Raw genomic sequence first — 22,287 nt, forward strand, 5'->3', positions numbered from 1 at the left:
AATCAGCACAGCCATCTTGAAAGCAATCATTCTGTTGGTCTGTGGATGTACTACTACTTTATTACTGGCCATCACTTTTTTCTTTTTTCTTTAGTTTTGAAACACAAGTAGGAGAAGATCACAATCTTTAGGACTCACTTGAAAGGGAGATTGTGCATGTCTTCAACATTCGTCATAGTAAAAATTCATTGTCAGACTGCCCTATTCTACAATCCAAGCTCAAACATATACAGTGGTATGCCTACTTGAAGCCATGGAGCAGTTAATGTTAGCTAGTATAGGTAAATGTCAGCTACTAGCCATCAAGCTCCAATTACTAAAACATAGCTAACTAGTATGAGAGACGAGATTATTTACAATTATGCAAATTTTATTCTTCTGTCTATGTGTCATTCAAAGAAATGTATACCTATGCAGACATATAAATCTCCAATACAAGATTGAATATATTTGTTAAATCTCTTTGTTAAATCTCAGGATAATTTGAACTTTATATTTCAAGATTTACTCAGTCCGACTGAGTGTGGTTCATCTCTTATGATTAGCTAGCTGATGATTCATTTTGACCTATTGATTCTGCAGGACCATTGATTTAGTGGCTCACCATAAACACGTCAATGAAGCAAAACTGATCAATAATTCATGGGCCTTCCAAAAAAAAAAAAAGGAAGAAAAAAAAAAAAAGGCCTTTGCCCTTTGCCCTGACCAAACTCACATACCACCTGTACAGACATCAGAGAAGAATAAATAAATAATAATAAATAAATAACTAAATAACTAAACGCATCCTAAGCCATTTCTATAGTGCTCATGAATGCACCGCAGAAGTCTATTTCTGGTTAGTGTGTAGTTTATTTTATAATAATTTTAGTGCTGAATTTAATCCTTAAATATATTTATGCGCATTTTGATCTTCTCCTATACAAAAATTATAGATTACTTTTTTCATGCTTTTGTTTTGGGAGTTGGCAGTGTATGTGCATTAGAACTATAAACTAACACTTGCTTTCTTGTCGTCAATCTGACTGCAGCTTATCAAATGAACAAAAGGACAACATGACAAGGGGAATCAGGCAGGGAATGCTGGGATTGGCCTTCAGCTGTTTTTGTGCTACCTAGGCAACCTGATATGCAGCAATATGGTTAAAAAAAAGAAGGGAAGAGTGAATCTCGGTTGTACGTTTAGCGCCTGAAGGGAACAGCAAACGCAGGGACTCCCTAGTGATTACCATTCACCCACTGTCATAATATCATCCAACTAAAGTGAATTCCAGAAGAATCCCAAAAGCAGGAGATCTGAATCAAGATTTATGGGATCAAATACTTCTATATAATACATATGCATTATACTTTCATATTTTTACACATGATACACTATACACTAAAGACTATATATATTTTATTTACTTTCACTTGTCCTGACAATGTTGACTTGAGGATCAAAATTACCATCATTACAAAAAATAGATTAAACATATATTGCTATGAATGCCTGCAAATAAAAGACAACTTTCTTACAGAATTACTCATGTTTTTGCCTTTTAGATAAAAAAAAAATTAATTGCTTAATTAATCATGTAGTCAGCCAGGCCGTGCTGTGAATCAGACAATGAAGGTATTCAGCACTCCTGTATTCACTTGAGAAGCAAGAGTATCAACATTAAGGCATCAAAAGAACACAATAGCAGCTATCTAGGCCTGCAAGGGCAAAACCACAACATGCTGCATGTGAGCAGGAGCACAGTCACAGTCCACCAGCGTTATCTCAGCAGCTGGAGAAGCTCGGACACACCCAGGGTGTGGAAGAGAGCTGCCGAGTCTTGACTAGTTCTGTTTTTCTAAGTCCACGCCTGATGGCATTCAGCAACCAGGTATCTCATGCATTCCCCATGATGTTTTGCAATCACACCCTTCCCAAACCTGACCTTTTCAAGACTGTGTGTGAATAGAGAGCACGAGGTGAGTGGGAGAAAGGCTGGTTGGACTGATGTTTGTTATGTTTACTGGTCAGGGTAAGGGCAAGAGGATGTCTGAACAAACAGCTGTGCAGCTAATAAAATGGCATGAAGCAGAAAAAAATGAATAATGCAATCTATTCAATGTGTGCAGAATATTAATTATGCACATTAAACTAATACAAGTAAAAGTGAATGAGTGAGCAGTGGAATTGTCCAAGAAGGTTCAATCAAAGCAGCGATGCTGCAGACATAAATGGCTATGATTGCATCACAGTAAAACACAGTGCGCTTTCATTAGATGGTTTACACCTCTTTGTTGTTAATTTGGAGCTATGCTGGCCAGTCAGGAAAGGTTCCTCTCCTTTGTATGTGTACAACTGGCTCAAAAACATCACAGGAGCATGACATGAACATGTCAAAATTAATCTAACCAGTTCCAGTTTGCCAGGTAAGAAAACTAGTATGATTTTCAAGACTTGCAAACATGGCCTACTGTTAACAAGCTGGAATTCATTAGATCAATCACATTTTAATGCAATTTTCAACTACTGCAACCAAGCATTGGGGGAGGGGAGGGGACTATGGGATGTGGGATGGACAGGGTGGATCTCAGTAATACATATTTTTACTGTCTCAAAGATAAAGCTAGGAGTATTTTTATATGAGAGACTACCTCCCCAGTGCACTTAAGACATGTAAAAGACTTCAGATTTACCACAGCTCATTTACAGTTAGCTAATTTTCAGCTGACAGTCTGAATAAACAGTGCAAACATATACATCTTGATACTATCTCGTAGGCTAGTGCAAAGCAAATATTATTATTGAAAATAAATATATGAGTATCAGAAGCTATATTTACTGATGACATCAGTGACATAGGGAATTTGTAAATCGATGGCTAGAGGCAGCTATATGTAATATGTGTGGCAGCTATAAAGTGTGCTAACCTTGCCTCAGATTGATATGTTTGTATTCTGCTAAATCCATTGTTATTTACATACTATGGAAATGATGCTAAAATTGGAAATGATAGTAAAATTGCAATGAATATCTATAGTTCTGTTAGAATAGTTTCTATGAGGCCACAACCTCTCTATCATATCAGAGAGCACACTGCTTCACTACTGCAGCATTATGTAATGTGTACAGCAACATATACAGAGTAAACTATACACATATAAGAGCAAAACAGCTGAGAATGCTAGTTTACTTCTCATTTATGGTGGCATTTATGGTTAAACATTTAACATTTTAACGTATCTGGCAAACATTCCTATCTAGAGTATCTTACATATTTATCAGTATGACAGTACATGTGCTCCCTGGGAATCGACCCCATGACCTTCCTTTTCCTAGCAACATCATCTGTCTGCTCCACCGGGGGAGTTTTGGGGATATTTATTTATATTTATTAGGGCAAGGCAAGGATCAGTTCTGAAGTTTTTGATGTTTGATATGCAACAAAACAGGCGGTTTTCTTTTTTTAATTTATTTGCTTTATTTATTTATGTTTTGTTGTGGAAAGTAATTATTAATTAGACGTGTTTGTGTTCCAATTAAAACCTAATAACCTTTAATCCTATAACTCTGGAATTTATAGTTATTAATGGTTTACTCATCTTTAATTTATAATAAATACAATTGGGTGTGAAAGTTTTGTCAGCACTAGGCCTGTCACGATAACAAAATTTTCAGAACGATACATTGTCCCAGAAATCGCGATAAACGATATTATATTTATACTTGACGCGTCGCAAGCGGCACGAAGGTCCACGCGGCGAAAATGACGTAATCGCAGTGGCTCCGCCCATGTGCGAGGGCGTCGCGCGCTGTCAATTCGCAAGGTCGTGCACGTCTCGAATTATGTAACTTCGCGCGCTGCGCCTCAGCGCAATGAACAAAGTCATGTTTGCAGGGTTCATGCACCTTTACAAGGTGGAATTAAAGCACTTGTACGTCACTTTAAAGGTCCATTTCTATATTTCCCAGCACGATAAACTTAAATAAGTTAAATATTTATACATATACTCGAAATGATTCGAAATAATTCGCTTTTAATCACATTATTTAATGGTGGTTTATTTTCGGGTTTAACACTGGCTTTGTGCGGGAAATTTTTGTAGGACCTGGCAACCCTGTGCACCTCTCAAATTTTGTAACTTCGAGCGCGCCGTGCCTCAGCACAATGAACAAAGTCATGTTTGCAGGATTCATGCACGTTTAAAAGGTGGAATTCAAGCACTTGTACGTCACTTTAAAGGTCCATTTCAATAACACCCAGCACGTTAAACTTAATTAAGTTAAATCTATATATATATACTCGAAATAATTAGCTTTTTATCACATTATTTAATGGATGTTTATTTTCAAAAGGCCCAATCTTAACGTCTTCACGTTCTCTCATGTTTCCTCCTGGAATTACAAGAGGCTCATATTTGTTAACGTGATACAAGAGAACTGTTCAGTCAGACAGATATTTGTTGTGAAACGAACAAATTCCAGCACTTTTCAAACCTGAAACACAAAGCAACATTAAAATGCGTCAGGTAAATGTTCATTCCCCTGTTTTTGAGGGGTGTTTCTTATACTACCACATATCGTTTCGAACAACACTGCAAAGAAAAGCAAGTATAAACGCATCCACCATTCGCGGAGGTAGGCGGAGTCACGCGCTACGGCATGGGTTAAAGCAAGAAATTTTCATTTGACTGAAAATCTTTCCTAGCAAAAGACAATGCCAGCAATTACTGAAAATGTGGTGTAGTTGGGTCAAGGCCTCTTGTCTAATTCTACACAATAAACACATTTATAAAATATATTTATCTAAACAGCCTGTGTAAGGAGAGAAGAGAGAATCTATGAAGCGACAAAATGCAACACCTGAGCAATAAATGTACATAAATGTTTATATAATGGAGTTATCTGGGGGTGCTCCTCCAGAAAATTATTTAAAGATCAAGTCAAATTTAGTGAATCCTGGTGAGTTTTAAAAGGTATGAAGCTCTCTTCTTTTTATCAGATTCACTATCGCAAAAAGATAAGCCGTAAGATTACCTGCTAAGTAGGTATGTTAAAAAAAAATTAAATGTCCAAAAATGGCAAATTAAATCACACCACTGGATAGAGCTTTTAAATACAAACAGAACACCACCATGCATGTTAAATTGGTTTAGAAATAAAAAAGTTGACATTTTAAATGGAAGAAACGCACCCTGCAAACATGACTTTGTTCATTGCGCTGAGGCGCGGCACGCGAAGTTACAAAATTGGAGAGGTGCACGACCTCGCGAATCGGCAACGCGGGTCATGTTTGCGGAGTTTATACACCTTTATAAGGTGGAATTCAAGCAGTTGTACGTCACTTTCAAGGTCCATTTCAATATTTCCCTAATTATTAAACTTAATTAGGTTAAATATTTATACATATACTCGAAATGATTCGAAATAATTCGCTTTTTATCACATTATTTAATGGTTGTTTACTTTCAAAGCGCCCAATCTTAACGTCTTCACGTTCTCTCTTGTTTCGTCCTGGAATTACAAGAGGCTCGTATTTGTTAACGTAATACAAGACGACTGTTCAGTCAGACAGATATTTGTTATGAAACGAAGTAGTTACAATTTCAAGCATTTTCAAGTACTTTAGCCTAAATTCCAGCACTCTTGTGCGGAGTCGCGCTCTACGGTCACTCGCGAAAGTATAATCCAGCCAGGCAGGAGGGAGGTAACTTTTCTGCGTAATGTCTGAAAATCAGAAGGCGGGATGACCTGCAAGTCAATCAAGTGACACCGCCGTCATCCATCCAGCGCTGATGAGCGCCAGTGAGAGGATCATATTTCGGCCTCAAAACAGATAGCACGCGCGTGTGTGGTTTATTATGATGACAGATTTTTTCCCCAAAAAAACAAAATGACGGAAATCCGTCGTAGTGACGGAGAACTTTAACCCATGCACTACGGTCACTATAATAAACAACCATTAAATAATGTGATAAAAAGCGAATTATTTCTAATCATTTCGAGTCCTATTAGCCTCGAATACGTTCGCGAACACATCTCCGTGTGTGTGTGTGGAGGCACTGTTATTGACGCATGCGCTCTCCGTGTACTGCACTCATTTTCTAACCTGTAGATGTAGCTCTCTGATCACAAATTCGTCTTCCCTTAAGGGGGAGGGGGTGCGAGAGAGAGCAGCACTACATGCCTTTCTGAAATCTAACGTAGTTGCGATTCATTCTCATGTAAACAAATGTGCGCGGAAACCCAATGGCCAATTATCGACATCAGCAAAAATGATCGCGGTAAAAAAAATTATCGTACAGTCGATAATGTAATTATCGCGACAGGCCTAGTCAGCACTGTTCATTAAAATAGTTGTCTCTGTTGAAAACAGCTTCACTTTCACTAACTACTGATATAAATATTTGAGACAGTTAAAGTACACAGATTTTTTGGTATAAAAAAAAAAATTTACCTTTATATAGCTTCATAATAATGTTAATTTGCAATAATATAGATAATAATGCAGTTGAGGCTTGGACACAATACTACTGGCTTTTGCTGCAAAAACAATATTCACAGATATTACTTTACATATTCATCAGTAGTTTTATCAATAGTTCAAAATTAAAATGTATGATATTAAATATGAACTTCTAAAACAAGAATATTCTGGAATTCAAAAATTTGGTCTACAATACCTTTAAGGCACAACGGGTTGTCAGGTGAGAGTTCTTTTCTATGTTTGGATGGCCCCAGTCTGGCCTCAGGAAATCGCCTCACCCTCTGTTCTATGACATCTTTTATCAGAGCACCCACTTCCTGCAAGGAGAAGTAAAGACTACTCACTCTCCAAACACACAGGGTTTGTTAGTTTGATGGCTAGGTCAAATTTAACAGACATCTCGAGTGTCATTTTAAATGCTAGTAAACATCATGCATTTTTCACTACAACACCAAACATGAACTGTGCTGCCATAAATATATACATGTGCAAAACAGTGAGGCAACACATGCTTTTTAATTTGGGATTTAACAGAGGTTTGTTCATTTTCATAATGTCAGTAGCATTGCGGAACTAAATACTGTGATAAGCCAAGGAGAAACACCTTGCACGAGAGTAAAATGTCCTCGTAAAAAAAAAAACTTAGACATACAAAACCATAACTGGGCTGTTGAGCATAATGGACAAAAACACAGACAAATAAAACAATAAAAAGGGAAAGGTAATTACTATAAAGTGATTATTTACTTTACTATCTAAGGCCACAAAGGCCACACGTAGAGTTAGTTCCATACCTCTTTGTTCTCTTGAGAAAACCTGCTGCTGTTATCTTGGCTACCTAGAGGTAGGATGTGAAGATCTACAAGGACAGCAAAGTTTCCACACTGTGAGAGATTAGAGAGAAAAAGAGAGATAGAGAGAGATAGATAGAGAGAGAGAGAGAGAGAGAGAGAGAGAGAGAGAGAGAGAGAGAGAGAGACAAGAGACATTTCAATATTGGATTCAGATTACTGACTCACTCTCTCACACACACATACAACAAAAACCCAATACTGAGATCATGTTTTGTGTTTGACCTATTGCATATAAATCAAGTTACTGGAAATTTTACATAGAGGACAAAGCTCACACAGCCTCTGGCTACCCAGACATGCATAAAGTCAAGTCTGAAGTGCCCATGGTCTATTTTAATCCAGGTCATTTTATTAATCTTTGCAATGACACCATCTCCAAACCTGCCTTAAAGCATGTGCATATAATGTATCCACTGCTGTGCACATAAATAGGAACAAATCATCACGTAGAAGTAAAACAGGATTAGTGTTTCATAGAAAAACACTGCTTAAAGCTTCGCTGTAAGCGGTTAGCTCATGTAAACACAGTGGGGGCATGGGGATAAAGACGTTTGGGGTAGTAGAAGACCCCTTGTGTGAAGAGCAGAATTCCAAGGGCACTGCACAACCATGTCAGGCACAATAAGTCACACAGGAGCAGGAGAGCCAGAGCTGTCATGGACCCTTAAGGGGTCGTTACATCTCCAATTTTTGTGCTGGCCTGATTATATTTTACACATGAGCGCATGTGTGGGTCTGTCCCTGTGTGCACTGGACCACCCGCAAACAGACTGCAATGATCCAAAGTACAATATAAACACTAGTGCCACATCATGGTAATGTTAAAAACATTAATAATGTAATCTACAGGGCTTTACAACACTGGGACATCCACCTGCAGTGACTGCAGCCCAAGATCTGGACAACAGAATAAGTTGAAGAAGTCCTAGTGTTGTTTAGCAAATTCAAATAGTATGAAAGTGTGATATTTGTTTTTGGTCTTGCAGATGGGCAATTGTGACACAGGTTTGTCCTTATCCAAATAAGTTTCAGTATGAATTTATCATTCATTCATATTGTTTGTACCACCATATTGTTATTATGGATAATATGGAAAAGCAGTACTAGAGAAAGTGGATCCCTCGGGCAGACACCTACTGGACACTGAAGAAGGATGTTCCTCAGGGCAAATACAGGCAAAACTTATACATTAAAGAGTTTAGATCAGGGGTGCCCAATACGTCGATCGTGATCTACTGGTCGATCGCGAAGGAAGTGTGGGTAGATCGCATGACATTAAAAAGTAGGGGATGAATGACAAAAAAGAGATGAATGACAGGCTATCATCCATCTGCACTGACGGTTGTCTTTTGATTGACATACTTACTGTATATGTAGCTCGCAAGCTGAAAAGGTGTGGGCACCCCTGGTTTAGATGTATGCTTGTTTTCATACGTTATGTGTAACAGCAGCCTTATTAATAAGTAAAATATGATTAACAAAACGTACAGTTAAATTTACTTGATAGAAATGTTCTAAAAAAGACTTTGACTTCAGCATAAAATGTACCATACAAGACGTATTTTAGTTTGAGACGCAAAAAAAGTTAAATGTTGCATAATTTGCTGCTTAATAAGATCAATTTAATTCAAGCAACATAACATTTGTATGTAATCCTTTTAGTATTTTCTGTTAGGGCCAAGTTTGTTTTTGCCAGGATTGTTTTCAGACTGCTTTTATTTTTTGCTAAATGTTATTGCTTAATATTTACTGATGTTTAGTGGTTACTAAAAATGGCAGTGTTTGTGGTTATAGTTTCCTGTAAGCTACAGCAGGACATGGTAATCAGTGATAATTAGTTTACTACCTCTAGGGGCCCTGAAGTCCTTAATACAGCAATTACTACTACTGACAAAGTGATCACACCACATCAAAGGAGCCTTATGAATACATCTCAAAGCATATACTACCCATCAATTGTTTCAACATTTTGAGAGAAGATGAAACAAGTGCTTTATCAGTAGGCATTTGTAGTTTGGCACAATACAGTCCTAGTTACAAGCGCACTCATAGAACAGTTTTTCCATGAAGTTCAAGATATTTGGGTGACCACATAGGAGATTTCTTTGGTGCCAAAGGGGAACAAACATAAGAGCTATGAACTTTTTTCTTTTTTAGTCAAGTCAAGTCACGTCACTCCATCCATATTGTATGCCTCTTGAACCAGAGAGCAACTGGCAGGTCAGGACAAGGATTATGCCCACAGGATTGCACACACTGGAAAAAAAAACATGGTGATGACACAAGTGTAAAATCAGGGCATTATATAGTACTACTTATAGCTGTGTTATTATACACAACTTTGAGTACTAGTGTGGATAATGCGTACTATTAGGTGTTTCTTCAAGGCCAGCTGGGGAAAGATGACGTGAGGAAGTGAATTAGGGTGTGTATGGTAAGGCCTATTGTTCTCACACACTCTCTGGCAGTACTCGACCTTATTGCCTTCTGTCTCACTCCATCTTTGCCCATAAGCAATGATTTATATTACCCACTGCTGGAAGAGCCTCCAGTGATTGAGTAAATAAAATGACTCCAACATTCTCAGTTGGCTCCTAACCTCCAAATTCATCTCCAGTCAAATGGGATTACAGCACAGTATTAGCACTGACAGGCGGTTAAGGCCAAATTATACTGCCAAATAGCTTTGTTTTTCACATGAAAGCATATTTTGCTGTAATTGCTGCTTTGTGTTTAAACATGAGCAAAAGCCTTGGAAAACTAAGGAATACCCACACCCCCACACCACCCCACCAAAGAATAAAATGCTCACCAAAAAAAAGAAGACAAAAACCCACAACGCATAGATCTGTAGGCCTACTAAATGAATTATGGTCTAGATTCATGATTAAAATTTGTTTATAAATAAACAAGAAACCTCACAAGAAAAAATACTCAGCATATACTCAAGTCATACAGGTGTGACATAAAATGGAAAGAATATTTAAGGTTAAAATGAAACAACAAAAACATACCTATTCCTTAAATGCATTCATGACATTAAAGCCCATAGATGGCTCACTGTTTGACTCTTAAAATAGCAGTCAATCCAAAAGTCTGCTTTCCACTAAAAGAAGGCAAAATTGATTGACATGAAAAATATTTGAAGTACCATTTGAATTGAAATGTGTCTTGTTATTAAAACCTATAAGTGGTAATATTGTAAAAACTCAGGTCTAATGCTTCCTGGTAATAAAAAAAGGAGGCCAGTGCTATGCTAGAATATATTGTTGTCATATATTTGGCAGACATCACAGGAATTGTTAGCTTGAACTTTCAAGCATTGCTGTTCCCACATCCAACGTCACCATCCAAACATGTTACCATTTTAAGTAGAAAAGCCTGGAATTAACATTTCTTGTGGGAAAGAAGCGAACATACATTTACATACTCGGATACATACTCAGATGCACTTCTCCCCTAGGGGGAGATAGATCACTCATAGACAATGACCGGTGTGTCAAATACATGCCAGGGCAACATGTGTGTATTCAAAGATATTCATGTTTCCCTGAGATGATGGCTAGGTCAGATCTTCATGCTCCCCTGGCTCAGGCTTCACAATCTGATCATTATGTGGGTCACGGGCCGCATCCTTAGGTGATCCACACCATACAGATGCGCTCAGAGTAAGCCCCGAGTTATGGTCCAGACCACTAGTATAGAGAACCCGAACATAGCCAACCCCCAGGTGATCCCCAATTCAGAACACAGACTTGGCTGAGGTTTGATATGCAACAAACCACGAAGGCAGCCCAGCTACCTCCTCATCGCCTGTGGGACTGCACTATAGTCCTCAAGGAAGGAACACTACCACCCAGGGGGCATGTCTACCCGCTGTCCCAAGAAGAGGACCGGATAATGAGTCAGTACGTCAGGCAGGCTTTAGTGCAGGGCTATATCGTTCCACCTCGCCTGCCTCGGCCAGCGTCTTCTTTGTGAAGAAGGAGGACGGAGGTCTGTGCCCGTGCGTAGACCCAATTCCCTCTTAGTGAAGAGGCATTAGAGAGGGGAATGAGTGAAAAACGGCGTTCAGTACATCTACAGGACACTGAGTACAGGGTCTTGCCGTACACCATGGTCATTTTTCCTGGCGTTTATTAATGAGATCTTGAGGGAGTACCTGAATAGATGCATCGTCGCTTACATTGATGACATCCTAATCTATTCCCAAACCTTGGATCAACACGTGCGTGATGTGTGAGAAGTCCTGGGCACAATCACTTATATTGCAAGCTCGAGAAGTGTGAGTTTACCCTCTCCGAGGTAAACTTCCTAGGTTACATCAATAGGCCAGGCTTCGTCCACATGCAACCTGGCACACACGGCGCGAGCTTCAGCATTTCCTGGGCATCGCAAACTTTTATAGGTGGTTCATCTGAGCATTTAGCCAAATAGCTAATCCCCTGGCTGATCTACGTAGTAGGAGTAGGAGTGGGCAACGCTTCAAAAAATACATCGCGCTGAAACCCCTCGCCTTTTATTCTAAAAAAACTAAGCTCGGCTGAATGCAACTATGGTGTTGGAGAACGTGAATTGCTAGCTATGCACCTCACCTTCAAGGAATGGAGGCATTGCCTAGAGGGGGCAAGACATCTATTCTGTTATAACAGACCAAAATAACCTGGAATATCTGAAAAGCATGAAAAGGTTAAACGCTCGCCAAGCGCTTTAGTCCCTGTTCCTTTTCTCGGTTTCGGTATCAGGTTACCTAGAGACCCGGAGAGAAAAAACAACCACGCTGACACTCTCGCTCATTTCTTGGCAGCACCAAGTCCACGAGTGAGGACCCGGTTCTACCACCGAAATGTTTCCTCAGGTAGAGTCGGAGATCGACAGAGCCATCAAGACAGCCAACCCTTATCCGCAATGTCCTCCCCATCGTAAGTACGTGCCACTGGCTCAGTGCACAGCTCTGATCAGCTGGGCGCACTCGTCACTGGGGACAGGGCACCCCGGCTCAACACGAACATCGCAGCTGCTGGGTGCACACTATTGGTGGCCGGGGATGCACTGCGACATCCTGCAGCACGTAGCCTCCTGCCCGGAGTGTGCAAAAAGCAAGGTCCCGCCCGCTTGTAAGCTGCTCCCCTTACCGGTACCAAAGCAACCATGGACGCACATTGCGTTAGATTTCGTGACTGACCTGCCACCATATGAGGGGAACACCATCATCCTAGTGATGATTGACAGGTTCTCTAAAATGGTGCGCTCCTTACCACTGCTTATCCACAGCACGGGAGATGGTGAATCTTCTCTTCTGAAACGTGTTCAGGCAATTTGGTTTACCCGAGGACATCGTCTCGGATTGAGGCCCGCAATTTACATCACGAGTATGGAGGAAGTTCAAGGCAAAATTAAACATTACTGTCAGTATCACCTCAGGTTACCACCCGCAGTCTAACAGGCAAGTGGAGCGGATCAACCAGGAGCTGGGGAGATTTCTACGCATGTACTGCAGTGAGTACTCAGACACCTGGAGCACATTACTGACCTGAAAACTCCCTTGTTCAGGTCTAGTACAGGGAGGACCCTGCTTGAGTGTGTGCTAGGCCGCCAGCCTCCTCTTTACCCCTGGAACAATGCCTCATTAGAACAGCCCATCATCGAGGACTGGTGTAGGAGAAGCGAAAGAGTCTGGGCGGATACCCATCAGTGATTACAAGCGGCAGTAAAACACTTCAAGATAAAGGTGGATCACAGGAGGTGCAAGGCTCCCTCATACAAAGTGGGAGACAAGGTCTGGGTAGCGACCAGTGACAGTAGGCTGGATTCCAGAGGTAAGCTGAACAACCGCTACGCAGGCCCTTATGTCATTACCCAGCATGTTAATCCAGTTACGTACAAGATCTGCCTGCCAGGTGTGTCCAGGGCTTTCCACATCTCTGCTCTAAATCCGGTGTGCAAGGGGCCGTTGAGCCCCGAGGGGAAACCGGTCCCACCTCCGCTGCTGTAGCTGTCGGAAGGTCCCGCATATCACGTGCGGCAGCTGTTGGACTAGAGACGCAGGGGAAGGACCCTGCAATATCTGGTAGACTGGGAGGGTTACAGTCCAGAGGAGCGATCGTGGATTCTGGCTTCCCAGGTGCTGGATCTCTCCTTGATCTCCTCCTTTTACTGGGAACATCCAAACCGTCCTGCTCCTCGCCGTCCGGGTCGGCCGTTATTGTTGCCTTTTGGCCCGAGTATTTAAGGGCGTACTCACACTAGGCACGGTTTGCTCGTTCCGTGCTGGGGCCCGGTTATCCCCCCTCCCCACTCCCCCTCTGGCCTGCACTCACACTCGCTTCAGCAACCCGGCCCGAGCACGCTTACGTCATCACAACGCCGCTTTATTTGGAAAAAAGCGCGCTCGCACAACACTATAGAGTTCACGATTCTCTTTTTATTGTATTTTTGGAGTCGTTTTGGGAGTGCAGAAACACGGTGCAAGCACAGATTTATCGATAATTTAACACAACGATTGTCTGCTAATCGCTTTGCCGCTATGGCTGTTTAACGTGAGCGTCGCATCACTGATGTCATGTTTGAGTTCCAGCGAAATGAACCAATCAGACGAGGCACCAAGCGGGCCCGGGCACGGATAGCGCTCACACTAGAAGCGAACCGTGCCCGAGTCCACATGAATCGTGCCCTGGCCCACCTCTTCAAAGCGGGCCCGAGCACGGTTAACTGATCCGGGCCCGGGCACGGTTGGAGCGCTCACACTAGCCAAACGAACCGTGCTTCGGCAGGCAACCGTGCTAGGGTTAGGGTTAGGGTTAGGGTTAGGGTTAGGGTTAGGGTCCGGGCGGATCACAGAGCCTAGTGTGAGTACGCCCTAAGTTTGTTTGAAAAAGGACAATAAAGCATTCGGTTTGCAGCCTCTGACTCCTGCCGCCTCTATCCCAGCATCACACATACAGTACTGTGCGAAAGTTTTAGGCAGGTGTGAAAAAATGCTGTAAACTAAGAATGCTTTCAAAAATGCTTTCAAGTGTTAATAGTTTTTTTAATCAGTTAACAAAATGTAGTGAATGAACAGAAAACAAATGTAAATCAAATCAATATTTGGTGTGACCACCCTTTGCCTTCAAAACAGCTTAAATTCTTCTAGTTACACTTGCACACAGTTCTTGAAGGATCTCGGCTGGTAAGTTGTTCCAAACATCTTGGAGAACTAACCACAGATCTTCTGTAGATGTAGGCTTCCTCAAATCTTTCTGTCTCTTTATGTAATCCCAGACAGACTTGACGATGTTGAGATCAGGGCTCTGTGGGGGCCATACCATCACTTCCAGGACTACTACGCTGAAGATATTTCTTTATGACATTGACTGTATGCTTGGGGTCGTTGGCCTGCTGCAGAATACATTTTGGGGCAATCATACGCCTCCCTGAATGTATTGCATGATGCTGCATTTCTCAGCATTGAGGATACAATTTATCCTGACTAAATCTCCAACTCCATTTGCAGAAATGCAGTGACAAACTTGCAAGGAACCTCCACCATGTTTCACTATTGCCTGTAGACATATCATTGTACCGCTCTCCAGCGCTTCGGCGATCAAACTGCCTTCTGCTACAGCCAAATATTTCACATTTTGATTTATCAGTCCAGAGCACCTGCTCTCATCTTTTTCTGCATCCCAGTTCCTATGTTTTTGTGTATAGTGCATAGAGTCGCTTGGCCTTGTCGAAGGAATGGTTTTTTGGCTGCAAGTCTTCCATGAAGACCACTTCTGGCCAGAATTCTCTGGACAGTAGATAGGTGTGCCAGAGTCCCACTGGTTTCTGCCAGTTCTGAGGTGATGGCTCAGCTGGACATCCTCCGATTTCAAAGGGAAATAAGCTTGATGTGTCTGTCATCTGCATTAAGGTTCCTTGGCTGACCACTGCATCTACAGTCCTCAACGTTGCCCGTTTCTTAGTGCTTCTTCTAAAGCTTCTTCTAGCGCAGTATTAATACCTTGTGTCTTGTTGGTGTGCTCAGTCTTGCCATGGTGTATGACCTGTGACATGAAACTGTCTTCCACAACCTCAGCCTGGTAGCAGAGTTTGGCTGTTCCTCACCCAATTTTAAGCCTTCTACACTGCTGTATCAGTTTCACTTTATGACTGTGTTTCAAACTACTTGTGAAATTGATGATCATTAGCACCGGTTTGGTATAATTGGTTGATCATATACCTCACTATAATCCTATAAAATCCCTATAAGAATTGATGCTGGTTTAAATGCAAAGGGTAGTAACAAGAAATATTGGTTTGATTTAGATTTTTCTTTGGTTTGCTCACTTTGTATTTTGTAAACTGATAAAAATAAACAATTATTACTTATATTTTTGAAAGCATTCTTAGTGTTAGAGATGGAACAATAGATCGGACATGGATCGGAATCAGTCGATATTTAATAAAAAATAAAAGATCGGGATCGGCGATATCTCTCCATTTTGACCGATCTCATTAAACAAATTCATAACCACTTCATAACCGCAGCTTGATGAAGAGTCAAGAATTACATCATTAGTCTTGTGTAATACCTTATCTGACCACTAGACATACTGTATTACACTTTCATCTTCAACAGAGCACAGGAGAACAAGTCAATCATTTTACCGCATATGCTGACAAAAATGTCGTAACACGGACTCGTCCGTGGCATTTTGTAATATGTGCAAGAGTAAAGTATCTCGTGGTGGATTGAAGAAGGCGGCATTTAACACAACTAATTTAATTCGGCACTTAAGAGTGCACCATGCCGCTTTATATAGCGAGTTTCAGCGAACAGCAGATGAAGTGCGAGTGTCTAACAAAAAACAAATAACCCAGCGAACTGTGCAGACTACATTTGAGCGGTACAAAAAGTACAGCAGCAACAGCCAAAAGGCTAAATAAATAACAGCTAAAATGATAGAATTTATAGCGGTAGATAATCAGCCCTTCTCAGTTGTGGACGACGTGGGATTCCGACGTTTAATATCCCACCTGGATCCACGATATGATATTCCCAGTCAGAAATACTTTTCAGATATTGCTCTTTCCAGAGCTGTATCAAGTGGTTTACGGCCACAGAGAACAACTTATGAAAAGTAATATCACATCACTGAGTTTCACAAGTGATATATGGAGTTCCGACGTCAGCCCCTCCTGCATGTTAAGCTTAACAGCGCAGTGGATTGATGCAGACTTTGAGCTACGTAGCGTCCTTCTGCATGCACGCGAGTTCACAGGTTCTCACACAGCTAGTGCTCTGATGGCAGAGTTTGACAGCATGTTCCAAATGTGGTCAATTCCAAAAAATTAAATACATGTTATCTTGAGAGACAATGCACGATTCTGAACTGCCGAGTTTGCCCTGCATGGCACATTCAATACAGCTAGTAGTGAATGAAGGGATTTTGTCACAACGCAGCATCAGTGATATTGTGTCAACTGGAAGACGGATAGGCTAGTTGGCCACTTCAAACACTCATCTTTGGCTTATTCACGCCTTCAGAGTATACAAACTCGGCTGAACCAACCGGTCAAAAAGCTTCAACAGGATGTTCCGACAAGATGGAACAGCACCTATTATATGTTACAGAGTCTATTGGAACAAAAACATGCGTTGGGTGCTTACGGAGTTGAATATGATTTACCAGCCACTATCACCGCCAGTCAGTGGGGGGTTATTGAAAACATTGTGTCGTTACTCTCACCATTCGAAGAGCTAACTAAAGAAATTAGTGCTTCCACCGCTACAGCTGCCGACGTGATACCCGCAATCGGAGCTTTAAAACGTTTTTTACAGAGTAGTTCTGAAAAGGATCACGGTGTAAAAACATCAAAAGCTACCCATTTGGAAACAACCGAACAGCAGTTCAGCACCATAGAGGCAGAGAGGCTGTACAGTGTGGCTACACTTCTAGACCCGAGGTGAGATGGGGAAATAGCTATTTAAATAGTATTTTTAATACACTACGCTTTTTATGCCTGAGTATAACATACACAGAAACATTTTAATATAAAGTATTTTCCGCACCATAATGCACCGGCTTATATTAACTTCACTCTGGTCATTAGATTATTGTCATCAGAAACTGTGACGTACATGAAATGAGCCACTAGTTCATTGTAGTCATTAAGCTGTTGTTTTTATTGATGGAGGGAAATGATGGTTAAATAAGTAAACAGAAAATTGTAAATAAAACACATAATAACGTACATCAACAGTACATCGACATAACGAGCGCAGGTACAGTCATGGCCTGGTGGTTAGGGAACTGGTCTTGTGACCCGAGGGTCGTGGGTTCGATCCCCAGACCTGAGGTCATGACTGAGGTGCCCCTGAGCAAGGCCCTTAATCCTCAATTGCTCACTTGTATAAAAATGAGATAAAAATGTAAGTCGCTCTGGATAAGGGCGTCTGCCAAATGCCGTAAATGTAAAATGTACGGTGCGTGTTATGTAATGTTCTCTAATTGGTTTATCACTGCTAGTTTACGTAATCCGGCAGCCAATCAAGCGGTACGCTTACTAATGTCAACAACTTTATACAGATTTTAGAACTCACAAGAATTATAAAGCGCAACACCGATTTTTGAGAAAATGTAAAGGCTTTTAGGCTCGTATTTTAGTGCGGAAAATAATACAATCAACATATTTCATTAGTGTTCATCATGTGTTATTTTTAAATGTCAGATACAAGGACCGGTATTTCTCCGCTGAATTAAAATCAAGGGTAAGGGATGAGCTCATGGATGAGTTGAGTGCACAGCTAACCCAGTGTTTCGGTGAAGAAATGCCAGGACCCAGTCAGGATAACACTGATACGCCAACAGAAACACCACGAAGGCCGTGCCGTCATTATCTACATTTTACAACGCAATACTGGAGGAAAGCAGGGAGGTCAGAGAGAACAGTCCGATAGCATCCCAAGTGCGTTGCTATCTTTCAGAGGCTACGATTCCGCGGAGTGCGCAACCATTTTCGTATTGGAAAATTAATAAAGAGCGTTTCCCTGCACTTGCCGAAGTCGCACGAGATTTCCTCTCCCTGCACAAGCGTGGACAGTGAGCGTTTGTTTAGTGCTGCTTCAAACATTTTGACCGAAAAGAGGAACAGATTATCCATGGATAAGGCTGAAATGTTACTCTTTATAAAGCGTAATTTGCCTTTATATTTAAGCATTACAAAGCATTACGTTTTTTTCTAGTAAGTGTTCAATAACAGCAGTTTTGACCGCATTATTTATTATTTTAGCACTTTAATGATTGCAGTTTTGGCAATATTTGTTTGATTGTTAATTTTTGATAAGATTTGGTATGTTTATGTAGATAAGTTGTAGTTTATTTAGATGGTTTGTTTAAAATGGTAATAAATATATTTCAACCATGTTTCATTGTTTGCTTGTGGTAATATGGTAATACTGGTATTTAACCCCGCCCAGGATCGGGATTGGGATCAGCAGATCTCACTGAAAGGAAATCGGAAATCGGGATCGGCCTCAAAAAGGCAGATCGGTGCATCTCTACTTAGTGTACAGCATTTTTTCACACCTGCCTAAAACTTTTGCACAGCACTATATATACCGTATTTTCCGGCCTATAAGCCGCTACTCTTTTCCCCATGATTTGAACCATGTGGCTTATACTGAGGTGGGGCTTTTCTGTAGATGTTTCTTCACCCGCCAGGGATGGAGCAGAAAGTGAATCAGGTGGTAGGTCAAAATTGTAAATGAAAGAATAAGCAGTTGGTTTGAAATTTTTTCAAACCAACATGTGTGCCAAATTCCCCTCGTTTGCACATGCATAAAGACGCTACAGATGATATTCGGGAGTTACAGAGATTAGCTACAACTTAGCTCACTCTAGTATAACTAGAGCACTCTAGTTTTGTCCTAACTAGATATTTAGACATAATACTGCTGTAATACTGCAAAGTCATGGGCAGAGGTGAACTTCGGTATAGCCAGTGTGTATTTTATTTAAAATAATTAACACCTTTGAGCCAGTGTGGCTTTGGACATATATAATGTAGTTTGCTGTGATGGATAATTAAAGTCTAACTCTTTTTTATGCATTCTATTTATGCATAGAAACATAAATCGACAATATCATCTGTAGCGTCTTTATACGCAGATAAACGAGGGGAGTCGGAATTCGACACAACACCGGCTGAAAGCCAAATCTGTTGGCTTCGTTGTTAAGCGCGACCCTAGATTTAGAGAAGTTTTGATCGTAAATACAGTATAGAAAAAAACGAACAATGTTCTCGTGCGTACAGCGTGAGAAAGAGCTATCGCGTTGCCGAGATGGGCTGCGGTGGAGACTGCGCTGCCTCAGCTTATCGTACACAACACTCCACAGTGCTGCCACTGCTCCTCCGTGCACCGCGTAATTTTAAAAAAGTCAATCGTAACTCCGGTCCGTCATTAACCAGACCCGTCGTTAAGCAGGGACTCACTGTATTCAGTTCAGTAGATACATGCGGCTTATACAACATTTTCCATAAAAAATAAAAAAAAACTTGGTATGTGTGCTCTATAGTCCAGAAAATACGGTGTATATATAAAGGGGTATAAAGACTTCAAGTCCCAAGTCCTATAAAACCTGCAGTGTACAATTATTTCTTTCTGTAAATATACCTGGTGTTAGCAGCCACCAGTCATAATCATCTTCTTTCATTCCATGTCAAATGAAGCCCCAGTGATGAGAAAGATGGCAAGTTCACAAGGACCGATGCTTCAAAAGATGGTGCTAACAGCATTCCTAACAAATAACTGTAATGTCTTAACCACAACATGACTTGTGTTGAAATCTACCTATAAGCAATCGTTGTGTGGATGTCCCCAGTTCCATAGTGAAACCTCAAACATCACTGCAGGACTCATAAGGAAACTTGTTGTGACAAACTAAATGCTGATTATTATCAGCACAGGATAACCTCCATGAACTACAAAGTTTCGTCAATTTTATAGAGTGTTAAGTGTTTTAGAAAGGTATGTTGTTAAATCGTCACTTATGCCACTGGTGTTTACAATTACAATGTCAAAACTTATCTATGCATACTTATCTTGTTGTTCCCATAGTAAGGTAATATAAAATAATCAAATTATTGAATTATGTTTATGCACTGTAACCGCAATAATATGTTTTTAAAAAGCAATATGTTATGAAAACAACTTTCAAAAAAGCTTTGGTTACAATAAGTAGCTATGTTACTTTTCACCTTCAGTAAACAGTACATGTAAATATAGTGGCAATTACAATACATCCTATGTTACCTAGCTATTACACAACCACCAGACTGCACTGCACAGTATTTGTCACACAAATGTCAATCGTAAGTCACAACATCTGAAGCACGTGGCTATTTCTTACTGCTTTCTAGGTTTTCTACGTTAATAGTGTAGCATACCAAAATATTTGGATTTTACAGTTGTTAATTTCAGCCACATTCAACAATAAATATTAAACAGATACGTTGAGACTCCTCATATAAACCTGAAAGGTGATTTAAATGACCTGATGGCTATTTCCAGGAGGGTAACGCACCATGTCATAAAGCACAAATCATCTCAGGCTGGATTCTTGAACACGACAATGAGTTTAATGCACTTGAATGGCCACAGTCACCAGATCTCAATCCAATAGAGCACCTTTGGGAGGTGCTGGAACGGGTGATTCGCATCATGCAGCAACTGCGTGATATCATGTCAATATGTACCAGACTCTGAGGAACCTTTATAGTACCTTTTGAATCTATGCCATTAAGGATTAAGGCAGTTCTGAAGCCAAAAGTTGGTCTACCCTGGTACTAGCAAGGTGTACCTAATAAAGTGGTTGGTGAGTGTATATAGGCTAAACATACATACACAATCAAAGTCTATTGGCTTGACCTTTTCAGCATTATATTTTCTGCCACTAATAGCACAGTAAACAAATGATACAGGAATTGCTTCCTCATTCGTCTGTTCTGCATCATTCACCATTCCCAGCACACCCCTCACTAATTTCTGTGATATTTTTCATTCTCTCACTATATTTCATAGTTCCTGGCTCTGCTCTCGTTCTAGGGTTCAGATGAACAGTGCTTGTCCCACTCTGACACCCCACCTCCACTCCATTTATTCACCACCATCGACGCCTATGAGACCCAGACCCCCACCAGACCTCTTTTTACCCCCTTTTAACAGATGCACACACTCAAAACGAGCAAATATCCTTTCTTTCATTCAGTCTCTGTCTCCATCTCTTTGTGTGTGTGTCTCTCTCTCTCTCTACGAGTTGCTCATCAGCAAGTACACTGCAGAGCCTCAGGGAACCCTTTAGATCACTGGGTGTTGCCAGCTTAAAACTTCAGAGTGATCTTACTAGGGGAAAGAAGATCAACACTCTAATTTTAGAAAGGAAGAGACACCTAAGCTTAAAAACAAAGTTAAGACCCAGCTGGACACACTCTCTGAACACATTATATATATCACATACACTCACACACACTCAGCTCTATTCCATTAAAAGGGAATACTAATCTGTTAGTAGTCCTAAGGGGAGTAACTTGTTTTCAAATTGAGAACACAACAAGGAATGAATTCCAAGAGCAAGAACAGACAAGAATATCACAAGAATATCACTGAACAGTCAAACAGACTTTCATCAAGAGTGAAGCTGGTACTATTTCTGGGTATACCTGGGACGTAAATTACACAGGCATCAGGCCTTTTCTTTGTAAATTATTAATTCGTGAAAATATTTTCAATTATTCTTAAAAAAAAATAACTGTGGTTTTGTATTATATAGAACATTTAATTCTGTCAAACCCAAAACTACATAAACCAGAAATGACACGTCATGACATTCCTACTTAAGCTCCCATGCATCTGGTATCTGTATTGTCAGATGAATTAAAAATGCTTGGATGGTATTCCATGAAAGGAGGTTCATGGGGAGCAAGTTGAGATACAGCCTCAT

The 22,287-nt window shown here is 40.6% G+C and overlaps 1 protein-coding gene across 7 annotated transcripts in view; it reads right to left on the reverse strand.

Moving 5' to 3' along the window:
* Positions 1-22,287, reverse strand: part of slx4ip (SLX4 interacting protein) — a 70,195-nt gene that overhangs the window by 42,089 nt on the left and 5,819 nt on the right. For all 7 annotated transcript variants that reach the window (XR_013132369.1, XR_013132370.1, XR_013132372.1 and 4 more), the window contains exons 3-4: positions 7,259-7,348; positions 6,661-6,781 (exon numbers count right to left, since the gene is read on the reverse strand). Coding sequence is in view for 1 of the 7 variants with exons in the window: in XM_077012261.1 (XP_076868376.1) it covers positions 6,661-6,781; positions 7,259-7,348 (211 nt within the window). In the remaining 6 variants the exon portion in view is untranslated. The remainder of the gene's footprint in view (positions 1-6,660; positions 6,782-7,258; positions 7,349-22,287) is intronic.

This window comes from Brachyhypopomus gauderio, chromosome 1, assembly GCF_052324685.1.
Source record: "Brachyhypopomus gauderio isolate BG-103 chromosome 1, BGAUD_0.2, whole genome shotgun sequence".
Classification (NCBI taxonomy): Eukaryota; Metazoa; Chordata; class Actinopteri; order Gymnotiformes; family Hypopomidae; genus Brachyhypopomus; species Brachyhypopomus gauderio.